The 16,562-nt window shown below is 66.2% G+C and overlaps 1 protein-coding gene across 20 annotated transcripts in view; it reads right to left on the bottom strand.

Moving 5' to 3' along the window:
- The window catches only part of Ncor2 (nuclear receptor corepressor 2), a 142,856-nt gene that overhangs the window by 34,380 nt on the left and 91,914 nt on the right, over positions 1 to 16,562 (bottom strand). For all 20 annotated transcript variants that reach the window (XM_058579774.1, XM_058579775.1, XM_058579773.1 and 17 more), the window contains 4 exons: positions 16,159 to 16,331; positions 14,328 to 14,390; positions 5,231 to 5,373; positions 180 to 327 (listed from right to left, as the gene is read on the bottom strand). In XM_058579774.1, coding sequence (XP_058435757.1) covers positions 180 to 327; positions 5,231 to 5,373; positions 14,328 to 14,390; positions 16,159 to 16,331 — 527 coding nt within the window. The remainder of the gene's footprint in view (positions 1 to 179; positions 328 to 5,230; positions 5,374 to 14,327; positions 14,391 to 16,158; positions 16,332 to 16,562) is intronic.

The raw sequence follows: 16,562 nt of genomic DNA, 5'->3' as shown, positions 1-16,562 counted from the left end.
AATCCACTGCCAAGAGGTGGCACGGGACAGGTGGCAGGTAGCACCGGACAGGTGGCGGGTAGCACGGTCCCGAGTGCGGGGTGTCCTCTGCTGGCCCAGGGGGACGTCACCAGGTATAGGCACGGAGGAGCTGTCACGGCCACTCACAGCCACTGCCCTGGGCTGCCGCGCCAACTCACCTTCAGCCTCCTCAGCCATCTCCTCCTCGTTCCCGCTGACGCCCGAGGCCTCCATCTCCTCATCCTCCACCACGGGCGGGAAGGCCGCCTCCTCGCTGGCAGCGGCCGGGGCTTTCTTCTTCTTCCTCCGGGCATTCCTCTCCTTCTCCTGGGGCACCGGACAGCAGGGCTCAGGGCCACAGCCAGGGCTGGCCGCCCGGGGCCTCCCCAGGCCTAGGACCTGGCTGCAGCTTTTTCTTGCAAGGGATAGGAGCAGGGCCACCTCCCCCACCTTCCACTCAGGGCCACATTCTACCAGGGCTTCATTCGTCCACCATGTCCTTGGCACGACCCCGGCACGGCCCCAGCCACACTGCCCTTCCTGAGTGGGTGAGGACCTGGAGGACCCGCAGCACAGAGACCACAGCCCCGGGGCTCCCTGTGGGCCCACTGGTCGGTGGGCAGCTGGCCCAGGCCAGGCTAGCACGGGACAGGCCTGCAAAGGGGCCACGGGACACAGGGCGTGAGGCAGGAAAGGCCGCTGCCCTCAGGCAAAAGCCCCGGAAGACGCAGGTGCCGGCAGGGCCCTGGGAGGGTCAGGGCTGTGTCCTCTAGGTCCTCACCCACTCAGGAATGGGGCACAGGGTGTGGGCCCGAGGGCTGCCTGAGAGAGGACGGTCAGGGAGGGAAACTGCGGGGAGCTGGCACAAGAATCAAGACCTGAGTGGAGAGAGAACTGGCCGGGAACAGCTCTGAGAGAGCAGCCCGGGGAGGGCACTGCACATGCAAAGGCCCTGTGGTGCCACATATGGGCGCATTCGAGGAACAGAAAGAAGCACATGTGGTGAAGCCTCCCGCTGGCCGTACCACGCTCCATGCCCCCCCCCCGCCTCCTCCCTCACACGGAGCCAAGCCCTCAACCTCCTGGCATGCTTGGGGACAGCTCCTGTCCTTGTTCCTCTCCCAGAGGGACATCTCCCCTCACCAAGCCAGGCCGAGACCAGGAGGCACCTGCCCTGTGACTCACTAGCTTCCAGGCAGCCATCAGCTCGGGGCATGTGTGGAGAGGGCCTGGGGGCCAGGGGCCAGGGACTGCAGGGAGCGGCCTGTGTCCCCAGCCTGCAATGACAGGAGGGACGCAGCCTGAGCACTCCGGGGTCTCCGGGAAAGAGGACAGAAGCTACGAAATGCCTAAGACCACCCTACGCAGAAAGGCAGCACCTGCCCCCGGAGCTGATGCCCGGCCAGGCTGGAGGCAGAACTCAGGGGAGCAGGGGTCAGGCTCCAGATGTCCCCGGGGACAGCTGCAGCCTGGGGTGGGACCCCTTCCTGTCTTGTCCCCTTCCTGAGTGGACAAGGTCCCAGTGTGGCCACTGGGAGGGCCAGAGGGAAGGGGAAGCGTTTGCCTGCCGTTTAGTCAGAGTTTCCGTCACCAACGCTTGGCCAGAGGGCCACAGCCCCACCCTGCCCAACGTCCACAGCCCCATTACAGGGATGCCCAGTTCTGCTGCCCACGCAGGCCCCCAGTGCAGCCTCAGCCCTCCCTCCCCGAGCCCTTCCTGGGAGGGCTCCTGGCGCGAGCCCGGAGGCACAAGAGTCGTGGCCTGCAGTTCTGTGGTGGCGAGGCCCCAGGTCCCCCCGGCTTCCCCGTTCTATTTCTAGCCGACAGGGACTCAGGCACGCGCTGCGATGCACTGGGTGATGTGGGCGACCGCTGCCCAGGCAGCGTGGGCACAGGGCACGCCGCGGCCTGGCAGGAACGGTTCACCGGGCCGGTACAGTGTCCTGGAGACAGAAGACCCTCTCTAGGGAGGTCACTGAGCCCTGGACACAGGTGGTTAGGTGGACGCCCTGAGGGCCCCAGAGGCTGGCCTGGGTGGCCCTCCTGCGGCAGCACCGCAGCTTCCTGAGGCGGGACAGCACAGGGGTGGCGGGCGGCCTGCCACCACCTCTGCACCCCAGGCGGAGCCTACTGTGTGCAGCAGGCACATCCCAGGTGCCAACTCGCTGGACCCACAGTCCTCGCAGAGCTGGTGTCCCACTTCCAACCCTCCAGCCCAACTGTGTCCAGTCCCCACCACCTCTCCCACCCCCGGGCACTGCTGGACGCATGACGTGCCCACCTGGAAGGGCCTGGGCGAGGGCCTTGGCACGGCCGTTCCCAGACAGCCACAGGGCTCACGTCTCCCTACCCTAACAGGCCTCAGAGGCCCTCCCTGTCACACTGAGTGGCCGCCCCATCCCAAACCTGTCATTGTCCACCCATCCCCCACCTCCACACATCCTGAGAGGACCCCTGTGCTCTGGTCTCTAGGGCTACTTCTCCCCCAGGACACGGCACGGCTTGTCTTCAGCTCCCTTCCTCCCATACCAGGGACAGCGCCTGGACAGAACAGGCAACCACAACGGCCAACAGATGAGGACGCGACTCAGAGAAGCAAAGACACCTGCCCGACACCACACAGCTCCCAGGTGAGGTCAGTTCATACCGCCTCTGCCTGGACCTGGTCTGTGCAGCCCATGACAGACCACAGGCGAGGCCTGGCTGGGCCTGGGAGTCCTGGAAGCTGAGCCCTGGGGCCTGGACCCAGATGGGAGAAGAGGGCAACCTTCGGCCATGGGGAGGGGAGGGCAGCCTCTCCGGACATAGGAGCCACACGCCTGCTGCCCTCCCAGCCCTGCTTCCTGCTGACCCTGTGGCGGCCACATCCAGGCCAGGCCTGGGGCCAGGTGGGGGTGCCCGCCGACTCCCTGCTGGCCGAGGGTGACGAGCCACCCGGAGACCTGCCTCTTCCCCAGGGCTAGAGGGTGCAGGGGCAGGGGTGCTGATTTCAGGGGCGTCTGAGGGGCCACAGGGCAGTCACCCGGCCCAAGGGCCGCCAGTCGGGACAGAACTGCGGGCTCTGGGCCTCCCTCAACTCTGTGCCTCTGATTCCCCTGTTCACCAGGCTCCTTCAAGGCCAGCTGGGTGAGAGGACCCTCCCACACTCCTAAGTCACGGTCCTGTCAGGACAGGGTTCCCCTTGGCCATGCCTCCTCCACAGGCCGGAGGTGATGGGCCCAACATCCTGCACATTCCAAGAGGGGGACACAGAGGGCCCTTTCTGATCCAGCTCCGGGACAGTCCACCTTGAGTCCAGCCCTGGGTGGGCTGCTGCTCAGCTCAAGAATCATCAATGGCTCCCCACACCCAGTAGGAAAACCCCACCAAGCGCCTGTCCCTAGGAGACCTGCTGTCGCTTCTGTGGCATACAGCAGGCGCTCAGGAGGGGTCCATGGCATGAACAGTGCTCACCCAGTGCCCTGGGTCCTCTCCTCCCGTCTCTCAGACAGGAACTGAGGCCCAGAGTGAGGCCACGCACCCGAGCCACGGGCCTCCAGACCACACGCCGGCTGTCACGGCATGTGCACGGCTCCACGTAGCACCCCTGCAGACGTCACTAGGGCAGGGCGCTAGTGACCTGCCGGCCCCCTCCAGTACCCACAGGCGTTAACCCAAAGCTGTTGTTTCACAGCCCGGGAGGCAGGTGCTGCGTGGTCCCCGTCACAGGTGGAGAGGCAGAGGCACAGAGAGGGTAAGTCACCTGGTGGAGGCCACAGAGACCCTGAGCAGCAGGGCCCGTGCCTGGGCCTTCTTGGCCTGGAGTTCCTGCCATCTGTCCACCCACACCCTCGTGGCCACTGCTGCACAACACCCACGGAACAGGAGGAGCTGGAAGCGGGCAGTCACCCGGAGTGCCTCCTAGGGACGGACCGGGTCCTCCCCACCCGAGCCGAGGGCAGCAGCGCCCCTGAGGGCAGCACCTCACAGGAAGAGACTGAGGCCAGCCCAGGGCTCGCAGCGCAAGACAGGCAGGCGGGCACTCACCCGAGGGAGCCTCAGGCCCTGGACCCCAAGTCCCCAGGTCCAGGGGTCCATGGGGATGAAGGGGAGGCCGCTGAGGAGGGCTGGAGGGGGAGGCCAGGCTGGGGACAGCCCAGTGGCAGGGTTCCAGAGCCCCGAGGTGGGGCAGGCAGGAGCTGTGGAGGCCGGGACGCGGGGAGGGAGGACAGGAGAATGGGCGGGGGCAGGAGGACGCTGCTTCCAGGAGGGGCTCCAGGCCACCCTCTCCCCTGGGCTGTCCTGTGCTGACCACCTCCAACTCCTGACCTGGTACACAGACATGGCCAGGTCACGCCCCGCCTCGTCAGCCGTCTGCCCTGAAGTCCCTGCGGACCCAGGAGACAAGGGGCCCTGTCCGAAGCCCACTCCCGAGGCACCACTTAAGACCCCATCTGGAGGGCAAGGGCAGGGAGCCCTGCCTGAGTGGAGTGCCAGGGACATGGGACGGCTTCCCCTTGGCCTGGAGCCAACAGCACACGTGGTTCAGAAAGAACCCCCCAGGAGGGCTGGAATGGGGCCCTCAAATTCTCAGTGAGTGGGGCTTGAGGACAGTTCTAATGGGTGATGCTACCCCGGGCCGGCCTCCATGTGCTGTGTGACGTGCACACCCTCTCTGGGCCTCAGCAGGTTGCACTTAGCACACCAGCTGCCCAGAATGTGCTGCACCACCTCAGTCCAGCCAGGTGGGGGGCGCCTTTCCAGCCTTCAGAGCCACAGCAGATCCGCGGGGAGGCGGGTGGGGAGTGCTTCTCACCTGGGGCTCACACCCCAACTTATTGGCCGGCAGCCTGGCTGAGCTTGTTCCCAGCTTTAAAATCGTGAAAATGCTCATCAAATGTATCCAAGGGAGATGAAGAGGGAGGGAGTGGGCAGGAGGAGGGGCAGACAACGTGGCCTCCCCACATGGTCCTCAACTCCCAGAAACAGTTGTTCAGGGAGTCTGGGCCCTGGGAGGCCATCTGGGCCTCCAGCCCTCGAGGCCCCCAGCCCAGCTCCCTCCCACTGAGGCACTGACCGAGGGCAGCGGCCACTGATGGGCTCCTGGGCCTTCTTTCGAGGCTCTGAGGCCGCGGTTTCCTGGCTGAGTCAGCGCAGACCCGTGTGGCTCCTTCCCTTGTTGGGAGCGAGCTGGGACCAGGCTGGGAGCAGCCTGTGGGCAGGCGAGGGCCGCCCCTGGCCGCGTACTCACCATCTTCAGCTTGTGCTGCTGCAGGATCTCGTCCAGGTTCTGCCGCTTCTTGTAGTTGAAGTAAAAGTTCTTACACTGCGACACCGTCTTGGAGCCCACCATCCGGGCGATGGCCGACCAGTTCCGGCCATGTTCCAGGAGACCTGCAGGCAGAGGCGTGGGTGAGGCTGGGGACAGCCTGGGCTCAAGGAACAGGGTGACAGCGGAAGGCATAGGGCCAGGGGCCCCCTTCAGGATCTGGGGGCTGCCCCCCCGCCCCAGCTGCCTGCGGGCCAGCTGCCGAGGCCCCGGGAGACGGGACTGCCTTCCGGCCACACCACGGGCGAGCGGGAAGGGGAGGGCGAGGGCCGGGATGCACCCAGGCTAAGGGGTCACCCAGAGGCCCACTGGCCACGAGGCCCACCTGGCTTGGTCAGCAGCGGGAGTGGATCTGCCCGCAGGCGCCTAGTGCCCAGAGCGTCCCCCAGCCTCCCAGACCACCTGGTGTGAGGAAGGCCGCCACAGCAGTCCCTGCTCTCCCTAGTTTGGGCCACCGCTGCACCTGCCCCTCCTGCCCTGGAGGCTACCAACCTCAACCTCAGCAGAAACACGGAATCTGCACTCAGAGGCCTGGCCGCCCACCTGCCCAACCCGTGTTCCTGCTCCGACGCCAGCAGGGTGACCGCCCTGGCCCAAGCGGCCCTGCAGCTAAGGCTGGCCACCTTCCCAGGGCTGACGAGATGGAAGGGGGTCTCTGAGCCCCAGGGCCACACGGGTCAGGACTATGACAGGAGACCCTGCAGGCAAGCTTTAGGCGGCCTGGCTCCAGTCATTCAAGCTGCCCTTCAGGGGCGGGGCCAGGGTTCCCTCCACCTCCCACCCGATCATTCCTTCAGGCCTGAGCCCGTCTGGCCCACAACCACCGCGCTCCACACGGCGGCAGCACAAACCCAACCGACCACCCCTGGGGGCCGAGTGGGCCTTCTGTGACCAAGCCCTCCAGGGACTTGGTGAGTCCCCTGCTTCCTGTCCAGGCTGTGGCCATGTTCCCACCCCCAGGACGGAGAGCTGGGGCTCAGGGGGTCAGCCACCTCACCAAGCTCACGGCACAGGCCACAGGGCAGAGGAGGTGTGGGGCCCGCTTCCTGCTCTGCTGGCCTCTGGGCCTGTGGGTGGGGGTGGCGCTGGACAGGCCACCTGCTTGCCTGCAGCGGCCACAGCAGCCACGTGGCCCACACCAGCTCCTCAGGGTTCCTCAAGGACAGGCGGGGGGGCCGGGGCGTGGGATCAAGTGTAACTCAGCCCCTGACCTTTCCTGCTGCCCGCGCCAGCAGCAGCTGCGGCCCCAGAACCAGCGGACGGACTTGCGTTTATTTATACTTCCCAGCTGGAGCCGGAGTCCAGGCAAACAGGCCGGCCAAGGAGGACCGTGGGCCTGGAACCCGGGGGCGGGGGCAGGTCTCCCATCTGGGCCTGCAGGGATGGGCCGGTGGGCGGGGAGACCCCAGGGAGGCTGACATTTCTAAACTCCACAAATGAATAAGGAGGTGGCCGGAGCTGCTCCACGCACTCCCCCAATGGGTGGGGGCACCAGGGGCTGCCTCCCTGAGACCTGGTGCCCCAGACCCTGGACGGGCCTGCGCCCCTGTGCCTCTGTGGGGAGGACTGGCCAGGGCCTCTGGGGCATGGACTTCCTGGGGCTTGCTTGGGGCCCCAGCTGATGTCCAAGCACAGAGGGCAGCGCCTCAGGCTCCCGCCACAGAGCCAGCCCGAGTACCTGGGGACATCCGCAGAGCATGCCCGGCAACAGAAGCCAGCCCTCCCTGCAGACCCAGGAGCCCCTCCCTCCAGGGGTCCCCGCTGGACGAGGCTCCATGTCCTCCTGCCACCCCCAGTTGCCCAGCTGCCCTCTCCTGAGAGCCTCATCAAGGTCCTTGTCCCCGGGCACCCGCAGTTCCCTGCCCCTCCCCGGGGCCACTCACTCACATCCTCTTATCCGCGTCTCCCCCTCGGCCAAGTTTTCCGGAAACATCCGGCTGGGAGGATGCTCCAGGGAGCGGGGCTGGGAGCTGGCGGCCACGGAGCTGCGGCTGCTCTGCTCCTCACGGCTCAGCCTCGGCGGCCAGGAGGGGAGGGGTGGGCGGGCGGAGGCCGCTCGGAGGGCGGGCGGCAGCAGCTCAGCCCAGCGCCTGGTGGCCCAGGGCTCCCAGGGAGCGGCCACCTCTGACAATGAGGAGCTGAGAGCGCCTTCTCTGCGGGGGAGGGGGGCAAGGTGCCGTCACTTGTGCGTGCAGGGCGCCCCTGTGCCAGGCGTCACCAGGGTGCAGTGTCCACTGCTCCTCTAGGCACCCACATGCCCCGGGAGGACACAGCCAGGGACACTAGTCAGAAGTCCCCGACACCCAAGCTGGAGAAAACCTCCACCCTGAGCAGCCTGCTGCCTGCTCCCTCTGCTCCTCCTGCTGCCTGACCCAGCGAGCCGCGTCAGGACTGAATGTGACCTCCAGACAAGGCTGGCGGGCGGGCGGCGGGCGGGGGTGCGTGGCAGAGGTCCAGGCCCAGGAGGGGCGGGCCCACTTGGCACGGCCCCTCCTCTCCCCGTCCTGGCGTCAGCCACAGTGAGAACAGACAGGGCTCCAGAGAGGCAGCGCTCTCCCCTGCAGACTGGGAGCACTCGCGTCTCCTGCTGCCCCTCCCCTGCCAGTTCCACCTGCTGTCTGCCCCCCACCTGCCCTGCTACTGGGCCACTCAGGCCCTCCGAAGGGGGCAACCAGTGGGCAGGGGATGGCTTTGTGTTCCAGGAGGAAGCTCGGGGTTTGAGGAGCCTCTAGCTGTTTGGGGTGGGGCAGGTCTGGGGTCCCCTACGGGCCCTGCTGCCCAAGGGTCTAGGGCCACAGCTGCCTCTCCAGTCCTCTGAGACCTGGAGGACTGCCCATGCACGGGGACACCTGCTGAACAGCCCCAGGTGGCTCCGGGAGGCTGAACGGCAACTGAGCTGAACTTTGGAGTGAGATCCAGGTCAGCGCCACCTCTGTGCCTCGGTCATCGACCTGCCCTGCTCCCTCGCCTCAGCCGTGCCACCCTGCCACAGAAGCCAGGGCAGAGGCAAGCAGCAGGTCCCAGTGGGACCAGGCCCATCCTGCTGAGCCACACCATCCACACCATGCAGCAGAGGGCTCGGCTTGGGAGGCCACCACCGTGTCATTCTTCCCATGAGGACCGGAGACTTTGGGGAGGGCGGCCAGAGGCCTCCAGGGCCCAGGACAGGCAGGACAGGCACCGGCCTTGGCTTTGGCTCAGGGCACTACCAGCAGTCCCGGGACATTCACACCTGCTGGAGGTGGGGACCGGCATTCTCTCAGAACCGAGGGGGACGGCCCCCTCAGTTGTAGTATCTTGGTGGCATCTCTCCCCCCTGAAATGGGCTCTTCTGTTCCATGCTCACGGTGGCTGTTCGTCTACCCCGGGGGCATCGGGCGCGCAGGAGGCACTAGGCAAAGAACTACAAGGTGCCAGGCACCCAAGCCTGAGCCTGGGGCAGCTGACGCCCCGGGGGCCCTCTGCTCCTCGCCTGGGAAGTTAGGCTGGCAGGGCACCAGGAGGGTCCCGCTGTAGAAGCCACTCCTCCCCGTAGCACGCCGAGCTGGCCCTGCGGTCTGGATTCCCCAGCTCCACTTCTAATTTCTAAGGAAGGAGTTTCACTTTGAAGAGTTGGGAACTAGGAAGTGAAATCACCCAGACAGGAAGTGAGCAGGGGCCTGAAGAGAAGGTGAGGGGGCGGGGTGCGGGTGAGGGGCGCCCCTCTGCAGGGGTCCACAGCGGTGGGGGGGGGGGGGGGGGGGCCGGCCACAGGGACAGCTTCCTCGCCCACCTAGGGCCTGGGACCAGCTGACTTCCAAGAATCTCGACCGCTGCCCACCCCGGTGAGGCGGTCCCCAGGGCTTGATGCTCCTGCAACAGTCCTACTTGGGTCCTCCCCAAACCTGGGCCAATGGGGCTTCCACAGTCCTGCCTGGAACCCCACCTGGCCCTCCCACTGTGTCCCCGGGGCCAGCTGCCTCCCCTGGAAACCAGCGCAGACCCTAGTCCAGGGCTCTCCCCAGAGTCCAGCCCCGAGGGGCAGCAGGGCAGAAGGGGCACGGCCCCACCCCCACCCCCACCCCACCCCGGCCTGCATGAGAAGCTCATCTGCAAAACAAAACCCCCAGCCCAGCAGCCCTGCCTTAGAGGAGACCCCCACCTGGGGGGGGGGGGCAGCAGCACCAGCCAGGACAGAGCCCCTGGGACCCAGGACAGAGCCCCTGGGACCCAGAACAGGCCCAGGCCCACCTCTGCTAGTCTTGAGGTCCACACCCCACCCTACCGCCCACCTCCCCTCTGGCCTGCCTGAGCCCTGCCCCCTCCTCTCTGGCCTCAGGGTCCCCAAGGCCACCCCTTCCAGGACATCAGGAAGGACACAATCATTAAAATGCAAAGAGGCCTCCTGGCCCGACCTCGCTGGCTCTGCCTGGAGAACCCCAGGCTGCCCTTCCAAGGACAGGAGACAGTGAAAGGGACCCAGGGGACCCAGGCCACAGGGCTAGGCATCTCCTCCGAGGCCCCAGCTTGGGCTCTGCCGCATCACAGCATAGTGGCCAGGGCGCACAGCATGCGGTCACCACTGCACAGGGGCACAGCTCTGGCCCTGCCACGCAGGGACCGACCTGGACACTGACACGTCCACCCCAGCACAGCAAGGGTGCCTGGCCGCAGGATCTCGACTCCTCCTCAGCCCAGACAAGTGTCCCCAGGTGTGGCCCAGGCTGACACGCTCCGGCCCAGCAGCTGACCTGCATCGGTCCCTCCCAGTGCCTCGGTCCCCAGCCCTGCCCATCGGCCTGGGTCACCCACCCCCCAGGCCGGTCGGCCTGTGTGTGAATGGACACGTTGGCCCCCCACGTGTGAGCCACGGCACGAGCCCCAGCTGCCCAGGCCACGGGAGATCAGCCTGGCGGGGCCTGTCCTCAGGGACAGCATGAGCCTCTGACCCAGTGCTGGTGGCCGGGCAGGACTCGGGTCCAGGGCTATCCGCAAGCTCCCGTCTCCCCTCAGTCTCCCCTCAACTCTGTCCACCATGAGAGCCCCCAGGAGGGCTGAGGCCAGCGGGCTCTCCTCCCACTGCCTGGAGGCCAGGGAGGGGCAGGGCAGGGCAAGGGCGGAGCCCACCCCACCCTCCACAATAGGAGGAGCAGCGGGCTGGCCGGGCCTCTAGCACCACAGGGCCACACTCTGGGCCAGGCTGGCTTTCTCAGGGGAACCAGAGTCCTGCATCCCAGCAGCAGGGGCCAGCTCCTCCCACCCAGCGTGGCACTGGGCCCAGGGCAGGTGGCCCTAACCTCCTGTACACACCAGTGACCGTGGCCCCCAGGGCCTCCCATGCTCTCACAACAGCCCAACTCCACCAGTGGCCCTTGCACCTCCTCCTCGGGCTTCCGCAGCCCTCACCTGCACACGGCGGGCCCTCTGCTGGGCCACCCTCCCTCTCTCCTTACCTGGTAACAGTGCACTGGATGAGTCCTCAGTCCTCAGGCCAACCATGCTTTAGAGGGCCTGGTCCCAATCCCAGCCCCAGGACTCCACGGCTGTGATAGAGGTCAAGGAACTCCCCCAGCAGCCACCTCCAAGCCCGCGGGAAGACGCACCTCCCCAACCCCAGTGCCCAGCATCCGGGCAGCGCTACCTGGGGCTGTGGGGCCCGCCCTGGCGCCTTCCCTGGGGAGCCTTCCCTGGCCTTGGACGCCTCAGCGGTTCCCGAACACCTGCTGGGCAGGCGCTCGCCCCAGCTGCCCCAAGGTGCGGTCCCTGTCAGGGCCAGACCCAGAGGGGCGGAGCTGGAGCTCGGACCCAAGAAGGGCGCCACCCAAGCACCTGCTGCATATAGAGGACTGAGCGCACTTGGCTCGGGCCAGGACACGAGTGGCGGGGACCTCGGTGCGCCTAAGCCACCCCTGCCCCAGCTCCTAGGCTAGCACCCCAGCCCCGGGGTAGCCATGCTGGGCTGGCACATCCCCATCCTGCCCACCCAGAACCTGTGAGCCCAATTCAGGTAAGGGGCTTCTGCCAAGGTGGCCAAGACAAGGTCGTCCCTACAGGGAGGCACCCAGACACAGAGACACCACCGGGAGAGGCACGTGCCACAGGAAGCGGTCACCCCAAGGGTGGAGAGATAAGGCAGGCCCCTCTGGGGCTCCAGCAGGAATAGGCCCTCTGACACTTGATCTTGGACTTCTGGCCTCCTGTAAGTTCGAGATCACAGGCACAGAAAGGTCGGCTGACTGGGCCGAGGTCACACAGCCTGGAGGTGTGGAGGCTGAGACTCTTCTCCTGCTGCTCACCCTGAGTCCAGGCTAGAAATCTTTCCAGATGCTTTGGCCAGCTCTGTGGTCCCAAACCTGGGGACACACGGCTGCTGGGCTCCTGGGCTCCCTGACGGGTGGGGACTGGCTTCCACCCCAGTGCCCTGGCTCCATGTGGATGCCATCTGCCTTGGGTACAGCTGGCTCTTGGGTCCTTCTCCCTCTGGGTTTCTGAGGGCCAGGCCGGGGCTCCTGGACATGCCCACTGTGGAGAAGGGACCCCTGCCAGCACCTGGCTCCCCACCCCCACTTGGAACAGATGGCCGTGAGCAGCCACCCAGCCGTGATCGTGCAGATCGCTGTGATTCCCGGCAGCTGGGTACACTGGCGCTCCAGCTTTATCATAAATGTCACTGAGCAGGCCCCGCGCTCAGGGACCCAGGGCCCTCGCTGCATCTCTGCAGGCAGGACCCGGGATGAGCTCACCAGGCTGCAGACCCAACCTTGAGACAGCCGGGGCACCCAGGCCTCGCGGTGACTCATCCCCGCCACCCTCCCGCCTCCAGGTCTGCCCTCCTGGGAACCAGAAGGCGGCCACCTCCCGGTGTCCAGGCAACGGCGGTGGGCTGCGGTGAGGACAGAGACGTGCACATAGGACCCAAGAGGCCGTGGGCCATCCATGTGGAGACCCCCACGCGTGCAGCCGGGGTAGTCCCATGGCCAACAGGTGGAGATCCCAGGACACACCTGTGGTCAGTAGCCGTGAGCCCTTCACCAGAACACAGGAGCCGCCAGGGACGGCCCCCCACCCCCACAGAGGAGCCATCGAATGAGCACATGCGGCCCATCCCGCGGACACCTCGCAGTGAACCTGAGGACACCAAAGACCCCGACATGGCTGGAGCAAGGCTTTCAACAGCGGGTCCCAGGGGCCCAGAGCCATTAGCCCGGGGGTGTGGCCGGTGCAGGCGGCTAATGGGCATGGGACTTGCTCTGGAGAGAGAAGGCTCTGGACTGGGGGAGGGCTTTGCTCAAAGCCACCGCAGGCTTCATTCCAGACACTACCACGAGCACGTGTCCCCCACCAGAACTCAGTGCAAAGGACCGGCCTGCTCAGGATGTGCAACGGGAGCCACAAGGTGGACATAAAGACCGACACAGTAGCCCTGCCATCCCAGACAGCACCTCGATCCTCAAGAGGACGCAGGGCAGGGCCAGGGGTCCTGGGTTTCTCCTCTGAGCCCACCTCTGGGAAGAGGGGCCGGTGTCCAGAAGGCCCCCGAGGGGAAGGGCAGCGGTCCAGGAGCGTGGGGGCAGGAGGGTCCTCTCAGCTCTGTGGCCCCACTGGGCAGTTTCAGCCCCAGCCTCTCGGCAGCTGGGCCAAGGTGTTAGGTGAGGGCGGGACCAGACAGCCGCACCCAGGCCGCTCCCAGGCACCAGCCCTCCAGGAGGCCACCTGCTGCACCGCGAGCCGAGACCCGCACCTCCTGCAGACAAGAGCCCCAGCCTGGCAGAGCCTGTGGACAAGAGCCGGCAGCCAGGGCTGCCCATCCCCGAGCACCAGCTCCAAGCCTCGGAGCAGCCCTTAGCCTCTGCTCCTGTCCCTGTTTATGATGTGGGACGGGGACAGGGCCACCTCCAGGTCAGGGGCAGGTAAATGACAGCCACCAGGCAAAGTGGGGAATGGGGCACTGCCAGCCACCTCAGCACCCGGGAGCAGGGGGAAGGGCAGGGAGTAAGGAGGACAACAGACCTGCCCAGCAGCCTGGACACCCCTCCCACCCACAGACACCTACACCTGGACATCCGTCACCCACAGACACCTGGACACCAGGACATGGACACCAGGACACCTACACCCAGACACCAGGACACCAGGACACCCCCGTCACCCACAGACACCAGGACACCTACACCCGGACACCAGGACACCTATATCTGGACACCAGGACACCCCGTTACCCACCGACACCGGCATGCTTCTCCTATTCACAGACACCTGGACGCCTACACCCAGACCCCCGTCCCCCTGGCAGAAGCCCGGACACCAGTCCCACTCAGATGCACAAGTCAAAGCCCAGAGACCAGCCACAGCCTGTGAGTGGGGCTCAGTGCCAGGCTAGGGCCATGGGACCGGCACCAGGGATGTGAGCACCTGCCACCCAGCCTACCCTGGGGGCTGCACAGGTGGGGACTGGGTCCAAGAGCTGGACGACCTAGATCCATCCCCTGCACATCGCAGGTCACCAGCAAGCTGGGATGGCATCTGCACCACAACCCCCTGGCGATGCCAAATCTCAGTTCCATTTCCAGCTCTTCAGTGTGGGCGTTCCCCACCTGTCCCTGACATGTAGGTGGCCCCGTCCTCTCCAGGACTCGCCCTTGGGATCAGGGACATCTGGCCCTGGCACATATTTCCAGATGGGAGCACCTGTGCGCCCAGGAGGGGTCTCCCGAGCTCCGCACTGGAGCTGGCCATGCCCATGGAGACCAAAAGCCCTGTAAATGTCACTGGCCCATGACCCTGGTGGCCTCCAGCAAGCTCTGACCCCCTGGATCGCCCAGGTCTGCGCTGCCCTGTCCACAGAGATAACAGAAGCAGTGCTGCCCGTGGCACAGCTGGCCATGTGCTCCTGGCTGGGTCTCCACGTCACACGGAGTCACTCAGACCCATTCTCTCTGGACGATGAGGGGCTCGGAGGGGCAGCAGCCCCCACCCTGGCCCTGGGCCAGGCCACGGGCGCCAAGCCCCCCCCCCCCCAAGTGCCAGGGCTGCAGCCCACCTTTCTTGGCTGTCTCCATCTCCTCCTCGGTCCAGCGTGAGCTCTCGTTCATCTCCATAGAAGCTGTGGAGGAAGGCAAAGCGGTCAGCAGGTGCCTGGGAGGCCCTGCCCTGCTTCCCGAAGCCTAGACTCCCTCTCCTCTGAGTCAGGGAAGGAAGGGGCCTTGAGGGTCGCCTCCCTTCTCTGACCCCCTTGGAGAAGCTGCATTTCAGGTGGCCCTTCCCAGCCGGCACCAGCTGCAGCTTCCGACTCTCAAGCCACACACAGGGCAAGACCTGGGCTGAATCAAGCCACAGACCTCCACTCACAGCCTCCACTCAGCGTGCCACACTGGGACAACTGAAACCACTCCCTTCACAGGTGGGAAAACTGGAGTGGCCTTGGCTATGCTGGCCATCCCTGCCTGTACTCTGCCTGAACAGGGTGGCTCCTGGGGATGGCCTGAGGCAGGGGAACAGGGTGGGCCTAGGTGGCAGCTCCCAGGGCCTGGCTTGCACTCGGGCTGGACTGTGCCCTGCTCCTGGGCTCTGCTGTTCCCAGGCCCGGCCTCAGGATGCCCACAGCCCACTCCCGCTGGGACCTAAGGTCCCCACAGGCATGACCACCCCAGGTCAAGGACTCTGGTCCTGGAGAGTGGTCATGTTCTCCCAGGACAAGCCCGGCCCCTGGCGTCACTGAGAAGGAACACACTTCGCCTTGGGCTGGGGCAGAGGTGGCCGCTCATCTGTTGTGGCCTTTTCTGAGCCCCTCCTTGCTCCCCGAGACGTGAGCCCAGCCGTCCCTCCTAGCTGCCCTGAGGGACCACCCACTCCATGGACTCAGCAACAGAAGGTGGCCCACAAAGGCTGGCACAGGAGACCAGTCCCAGCAGGGGTAATGTGGCCAGGGACCTCAATCTGGAGAGGCCACCCCAGCAGCCTCCCTGGAGCCCAGGGTCTCTGAGGCAGGCGGACAGGCCTGAGCCGGACTGGGCTCCAGTGGAGGCTGTCTCAGAGACCAGGGAGGTGAGCCTCCACCACGGGCCTCCAGGCACACCGACACAGGGTGGCAGCGGGCAAACATCCAGGAAGCAGGTAGACCTGCGGCTGGTGTGCTCAGCTCAGACCCCAGCTACCTCTGTGACTTCAAGAGGCCAGAGCCCACCCAGCCTTGAACAGCCCCTGTACAAAGCAGGACCAAACTAGCCTCCCGGAGCCCCCGGAAGAGCCTGGTAGGGCAGACTCCAGGCAGCCTGGAGGCTGAGCCTCTCCCCACTGGCCCACGCCAGGAAGGAGCCCTGGACAGAGGCCGGGCTTCACCTGGTCCCCACAGGGCTGGCCCCAAACACCAAAGGGGAACCGAAGGGACAGACGCGCACCTGCTGCCCCCTGTGGCGGACCTGGGAACTGCCACTCAGGCCTGGTCTCTGGCCACCTGCTGAGCAGTGAGGGCCCTTCCTTTAGCTCAGGAGGGAATGTGGGAGCTCAGGGGCCTGCCAGGGCGGAGGCCGGGCTGCGGAGGGGTCAAGGCCAGGCCCCAAAAGGGGCAGCAACTAGTCACCCTTCAGCTGCTGCCAGGATGTGGACCAGGCCAAACGGCAGAGCTGACCCAGGGAACCGTCCTCCAGCGTCACACAGGGGACACCCCGAGGCCTGCACCCCAGCACCCTCCACGCTCTGCCCACCCGACACATCGGTTACCCTCGCCCCAAAGTGAGAGGCGGCACAGAGGACACGAGGCCCTGGGGCTGAGGAGCTTGCCCTAGGTCACACAGCAAGTCCAGCGGATAATGCTGGGACCTGAACTCATGCTGCACAGAAACCCCAGGCAAAACCCACCGCCCGGCCCTCACCCAGCTCGGCGCTCTGCTGGGGGGTGGCCGCCTCCTCGTGGCTGGCCTCGTTGGCCATTGAGCGGGTGATGCGCCCTTTGCGGCGGCCCTGGCTGTTGGCAGTTTTGCGGCCTTTGGAGGCCACGGCCTCCTTCTCATCGTTGTCCTCCCCAGAGGTGTCTTCGGTCTTCTCCCTAAAGGCCAAGAGGAGAACAGGAGTGAGGCTGGACTCTCTGCGGGCAGTGGAGGGGGAGGCTGGGGCAGGGTCTGCAGCGCCACCTATGGGAGGCCAGCCCCGAAGGTGATTTGAGTGACCTCCCTGGCTGGGCGAGAGGCGATTAGGCACAGCTGGGTCAGAGCTTGCCCCACCCTTCTCAGGTCCGAGGGCTTGTCCGCGCAGAGGCGTGTCTGGCCACTGCCCTGAA

Source organism: Marmota monax, unplaced genomic scaffold (assembly GCF_021218885.2).
Source record: "Marmota monax isolate L192 unplaced genomic scaffold, Marmota_monax_Labrador192_F-V1.1 WCK01_AAM20220418_F8-fsc00092, whole genome shotgun sequence".
Classification (NCBI taxonomy): domain Eukaryota; kingdom Metazoa; phylum Chordata; class Mammalia; order Rodentia; family Sciuridae; genus Marmota; species Marmota monax.
The sequence above is the reverse complement of the archived record's forward strand: the minus strand, read 5'-3'. Positions and strand labels throughout refer to the sequence as shown.